At 45.3% G+C, this 6,355-nt stretch overlaps 1 protein-coding gene across 1 annotated transcript; it reads right to left on the minus strand.

Moving 5' to 3' along the window:
* Positions 1 to 573: 573 nt before the first annotated feature.
* On the minus strand, positions 574 to 5,301 carry LOC131469200 (probable G-protein coupled receptor 173). The gene is made up of 2 exons (XM_058644134.1): positions 4,104 to 5,301; positions 574 to 3,103 (listed from the first exon to the last, which is right to left on the minus strand). The coding sequence occupies exon 2, from the start codon at positions 2,941 to 2,943 to the stop codon at positions 1,729 to 1,731; it is 1,215 nt and encodes a 404-aa protein (XP_058500117.1). The 5' UTR covers positions 2,944 to 3,103; positions 4,104 to 5,301; the 3' UTR covers positions 574 to 1,728.
* Between the last annotated feature and the right edge of the window lie 1,054 nt (positions 5,302 to 6,355).

The raw sequence follows: 6,355 nt of genomic DNA on the forward strand, positions 1-6,355 counted from the left end.
CAAGTTGTAATCCCTGTTTACTATGAAATGCAGTGGAATGCATGCTATAACAGTATGCTGTGCAAGTGTCCACATTTAGAAAAAACTGACCGCACAAATATATCTATGCTTAAACATACTGTAAGTCGGACATTTTCCGTTTACATGAGTCTTAATTTGGGGAGACAGCTCCATGTAGTCTACGCCGGGTTTTCCGTACTGCCAAACCTCTCTCTCCGGAGTTCGCGTCCGGCTTTAAGTCGCTTTTGATTCTCAACGTACCGCGATCCAGACACACAACTGTTGACATTAAGGTCGAGGAGGAATCTCAAGAGGGGGCCTGGTAACATTCAAGTTTCCTTTCGCATTATTATTCGCATCATTTTTTTCTTTTTTTTGTATTCTCATAATAGTATATTTAAAAAAAAAAAAACATTCTCAAGATCATTTTGCAAATACATGTTCATTTGCTAACGATTTTTTCTCTTTTTTTTTAAAGTCTTAATTTACACATCACCGTTCAAGTCATTAAAACCTACTGACTGTAATGTACAGACGTCGTTTTCTAATTCAGCGGTTCCCGTCTTTATTTTATTTGCACATGTGTGCCTGTACATTACCATATGGAATACATCTGTTCACTTAAAGGATACATTTCCATATGATGACCGTTCAATTTGGCGTGACTTGTGAGACCACAAGATGGTGGCCGTTTTTTCGTATTGACTCAAATTTGTACTGGAACCTATTTTGCGATCGTTACTTATCTCCGTCTTTCTTTCCTTTCACCCTCCCCTCTTCTTTTCTTCCTCTCTCTCACTCTCACACACACACACACACACACACAAATGCTATATAAAAACACACAAGCAGGAATATACATTCCTGTACAGTCTATACAATATCAAATCAAGTCATATTTCAAAATAGTGTAATCTGCTTAACATGTATTGTTTACAAAGTAAAGGAAAAACAGGCAAGTTTTTTTTTTTTTTATGATACAAAGAAACCCGACAGGCCCTAAAATCAAGTCCAAAAAAATCAAGCATGTTAGGGGCTTCTTAGGGTCACAACAGCTATTTAAATGTGTCCAAGGTTATTGGGTCCATTCAATGTTTCGCAGTCTCCTTTGAAATAGATGAAAAGACCAGAGTCCAGAGTGGTCTGTCAATCAAAAGCAGACCATTGATGTGTTCATTGATGTGTTTCAGAGTTAGTGTCACGTTCTCCATTCACAGTCCACAGCACATGTTTTGTCGAGGATCTGAACCCTTCCGTGTGTCTGCTCTGTGCCTCGTGTGACACAGGAAATGTTCCTCAGTTGGAAACTCTGGGGCGTGTCCCTCTGAAATAAGGCAACATCAATTTAAAATGGCATCTGTCACACTCGAGTCGGAGCGGTGATTGTTGGTGATCTCTCCTACCTAGTTATCGCACGGTACATCATCAGAAATACACACCATCAAAGAGTTACCGGGGGAGGGGTGGGGGGTGGGGGGTGGGGGGTGCTGCTTCTCTTTTCAGCCCCCGCTCAAAAACCTTTGCACCCGCGACACATTTATTCACACGTCAACATTCTTCATAAAGTAGCGCTGTGCCTGCATTTGTTGGCGAAAATGTTTTGGTTTTGTTGTGCAAAACAACAAAACAGACACTTCTACTGAAACCAAGGTGCATTACGTCACTTCTACTCGCCCACACTCTCCCGCAAAAAACCTGAAACATTCACGTCATTAAGCTGATGTCATATCACATGATGCAGTAGGCCTCATCCTGGGGCAGGTGTTGTTTAGTCCTCCAGTAGGTGGGCAGGTGAGCTCTCAGCACTTTCCTCAGGTCCTCGTTGAGCAGGAGACAGAAGATGGGGTTGACTCCAGCCTGGGCGAAGCTCATCCACACCGTGATGGACAGGTACCTGTGAGGGATGGTGCAGGACTTGACAAACACCCTCCAGAAACATGCCACGATGTAGGGAGCCCAGAGGACCAAGAAGAGCAGGGTGATGGTGTAGAACATCCTGCCCAGCCTCCGCTCTGACCTCACCTCTTCCATCCCGAGCAGCCGCCGGTGTTGATTGTGTAAATTTTGCCTGATGCCCAACAGAGTGGGTGGCATTGGACCACGACCGAACCCTGCAATCCAGTTAGCTGCGGCTTGACCCGTGGCACCGGGACCGTGGAAGGTCCAGTTCTGGCTGATGGCAGGCACCAGCTGGACGGGTTTCATCTTGCGGTGCCGATACTCGAAGAGCAGCAGCTTGGCATAGAAACCGTGCGTGGCCAGAACCACCACAGCCAGCATGAGCATGAAGCCCAGGGTGTCGTTGGTCTTCAGGTAGCGGTGTTCAAAAATACACTGATCCTCGTCGCGGATGAACTTGTATGTCCCCACGTCGAAGACCGGTGGGAACGCCATGGCGACGGCCAGTGTCCACACCATGCAGATGATGGCGGCACAGGTCCAGATGGTCATACGTTTGGCGTAGAATCGGTGGTGGGCGATGGCAAGGTAGCGCGTGACGGCCACGCAGAACAGCATGAAGGCAGCGTGAAAACAAAACAGCACGGCCATGAAAGCCACAACTTTACAGCTCAAGGCACTGTAAGTCCAGGCCGAGCTGTTGTGGACAGAGACCAGCACAAAGGGGAAGCAGGCGGCCGAGCGAACTGCATCGGCCAGGCACAAGTCCAGGAGGAAGAAGTAGGGAGCCTTGTGAAGTGTCCTGTCTCTTAGCACCAGCATGGAGACCAAGAGGTTGCCTACAAGACTGACACAGATGATCAGACCCAAGAAGACCAGCTTAAAGTAGGCAGACATATCTGTGGCAGAGACTCCTCCACTGTTGCTGCTGCCGTCACTGCTGCTGCTGCTGCTGCTGCTTCCGCCTCTTGCTAGTCCGCTCTGTGAAGCCAGCACAGCCAGCAAACTGCCAGGGCCATCGATAGCAAAGCTCTGGTTCGCCATTCTTTCGCCCTGCCTCGCTCGACCCTGCACGATCTCAACTGATCCACCTACAGCCGCTGTCTCTTCCCTCCCTCCGCTCGCTCGTCTTTACAAGGAGAGGCTGCGAGGATCTTTTCTACCTGACAGACTCATCTTTCCTCTTTGTCCACAAGCACACCACCTGCGGACAGAAAGACACATTTTGAAGAAAAAACAAGATGTCTGACGAGCATTTTTAGCTGTGAAGCAGCACCCGCCGAACGGAAGCGGTGTTCAAATTCTGAACGGCATGGATGTAGAAGTGCTGTGTCGGGGGGAACACAGAGGAAATCTCTGCCTTCCTGTTTCTCTGAGGCTGGGATCAGATCAGCAGCTCTACAGCATGCCAGCTCCTTGGCTCTCTCAGTAATTACCTTGGCCGTTGCTAAGATACAACAGCTCACATACTTTGTGCAAGTGTGGGTGTTTGAGTGAATGCACGGGGGTGTACAGGGGGATGGAGCAGACACAGTACAACCAACACTGGCTATGTCCAACAAACAGAGATGTGGTAAATGAGCATTTTCTGCTTTCTCTCGGCTGCCGTGTGCGTGCATGTGTGTGTGAGGGTGTCATCTGTACCATTCACAGCACATAGCAAATGTGAGAATATAACGGCAGAGCAGGCAGCCATTTGGTTTTTTTTTTATATTTTTTTAATTTTTTTTATACCGTAGACTGTTGTGTGTGAAATGTGGAGGGAGGAAAAATCATCAATGTGATTACCAGGGCCTCGCAGCTGAAATCCTCCCTGCTTAAAGGAAAAACATGAACGTTTTTAAATGGTTACACCTCACTTGTGAGGATGCAGAGTCTGTGCTCACGATGAAATTTACAAGCACAAGGTGACAATAAAACATAGCTGTGCCTGTCTGGGTGGGCCTTGTCTATGTAGGCCATGATTCGCTGTGACTGTAGAGGCTCATTTTTATCAACACATACACAACAGCTCTGTGCCACTTTGACAAATCTGATTTCTCCTGATTTAGACGGCTGCTCGGGCCACAAACACACACTGGAGAGGGAGAAAAAACACAGACGAACAGGTGTCAAAATCACCTCTGCTGGGTGTTTTTGTGTCGTTTGTGTGTGTGTGTGTGTGTGCATACACATGCATGTGTGTGTGTGTGATGATAACCTACCTTTCATATCCTCATCTTTGAAGAGATGTTGTCTTCTCTCACGATACAAAAAAAGAATCAACCCAATAATCATAAAAAAAAGGATCCAAGTCTCTTTGTGTGTCACTGTTTGTTAAACCGAGAGGAAAACACATAATAATAGGAGTCATAATAATAAGGCTTCATGCTCTTGCTGTGCTCTCGGGCTCAAACAACACCTGTTATGCATAAAACCATCACAGGGAATGGATCGAATTGAGCAGCATAAAATAAACATAAGACGGAGGAGAGGCTGTGTAATGATGGAGGTGGAGAGCTGGACAAAAGATCTAAGATGAAGAAGCCACATTTAGGATGTAGGTATGAAGAGAAGAGAGGAGAGCAGAGGAGGGGGGCGAAAAAATCCACTGCCACCCTGTTTCACAGGGAGGGATGTTGTTCATTTAATCTGAATATCATCCGAGAAAACAGATTCTATGTTGCATCACGTCGAGGATGGTTTTTCCAGAGGGCGATGGAGAGAGGGAGGAAGAAAAAAAAAAACACGCACACACATCTTGTTCAGTTCATAAAATCCAAATGATGTCAGATTTTCAATGCTTGCAATAACCCACCCACCAAAAAAGAGAAGAAGAAGAAGGCTCGCGCGTCCCCTTAAAAGAATCGCCTTGGCATCATCATCATCATCATCATCATGTATATTGGCTGGTGGCAGCAGAACAATTAGTCCACACAGACAGAAGCCTCGACGCGTCTCTTTTTCCCATCTTTCAGTCACAAAAAGGGGGGCGATGTATTTACCCGGAGCTGTGGAAATATGCGGTCTTTGTTTTGCTGTCCAGCGACGGTGCGCTACATCTCAACAACCGTCCACAAGAAAAAACGCCTCGGCGGCGACAGAACACATGCATTATTGTTATTATTATAATTATTATAATGATTATTATTAGTATTATTATTATTATAATTTCTGCTAATCCAGGGATGAGGGAGGTCCACACTGCAAACGCGCTGCCGCGAGGCCACGTCTCGTACGTAGAGATAAATAAATGAAAAATAAACAATAATGGTAATAATAATAATGAGAATTAAAAAGTGGGAACTACGACTAAAAAGGGAAAAAACAAAAGAAAAAACAAAAACAACGCTGCTGGATTAGGCGAATTATTCCTGAATAATCCCAATTATGGCTGCTTGCAGGGAGGCAGCTCGCACATTCGCGGAAACTGTCGGTTTTATTCGGAGAGAGAGAGCGAGCTAGAGAGAGAGAGAGAGAGAGAGAGCGAGAGAGAGGTGTGCGGCATCATTTATGGGCCGTTCAACTAGAAAGGGATTTTTATTTATTTAATTCAATCCAATTAATTTATTTATCATGTATTCATGTATGTATTGTTTTCTGTGATTCTAATGCTGTGTGTTTTGTGCAGTGTGTGTTTGTCTCCATCTGTCAACACACTGTGTCGGTGTCTCATTGGTCTCCAGCCCTTAGTGACAGACTGAGCAGGCAAGACCCAGAATGACACAGGCTGGCCTGACAGGGCCGAAGCAAGGCATTCTGGGTCTTTATTTAAAGGAGAACAGGGAGAAATACCACTTGAACCATCATCATCATCATCATCATCATACACATATATGTCCTTTTCCTGTTGTGATGTGCGGCCTTTGTTACATTATAATCAAACACTTTAATTTGTACATTTACTAAAATCTGATATACTGTTGTGTCAGTATATGGTTCAGGGTCAGATCGTGAGCCGTGTTTCCAGTTTGGTTTGGTACAGTGCGGTTCGGTTTGGAACGGTAAAGCCCTGACTCACCTTTCAACTGAGAACAGTATATTTACTTAGTAGCACGACACATAACGCGACGTTGTACCGGTGCGACAACAACAAACAATGATATTGAAGCAAACAACACAACAGACAACAACAGAGGACGTCCATAGGTTGGTTTTCCACTATAAAAATAGTACCTACTCATCGTGGGCGGAGTCATCACTGCACGGCTGCATGAAACTGCGGTGACTTCGTTTTACACACGACACACACAAACAATGACTAGTGACTTGTAAAGCAGCTGTTTTCAGTGTAACTGAATCATTAGAATCACTTAATTAAAACTATTTGTTCAGTCCTTCTTACATGACCGGAGCACAGTCACTGGACGGAAATACAGCAGCAGGGTTTGTGATCAGCAGTGCTGTCGCTAAATACACCAGACTACTCTGTTAAATATTGAGATTGTTAAGCCTTTTCAACTGATCTACAGTTCGG

Source organism: Solea solea, chromosome 11 (assembly GCF_958295425.1).
Source record: "Solea solea chromosome 11, fSolSol10.1, whole genome shotgun sequence".
In the NCBI taxonomy this organism is placed as follows: domain Eukaryota; kingdom Metazoa; phylum Chordata; class Actinopteri; order Pleuronectiformes; family Soleidae; genus Solea; species Solea solea.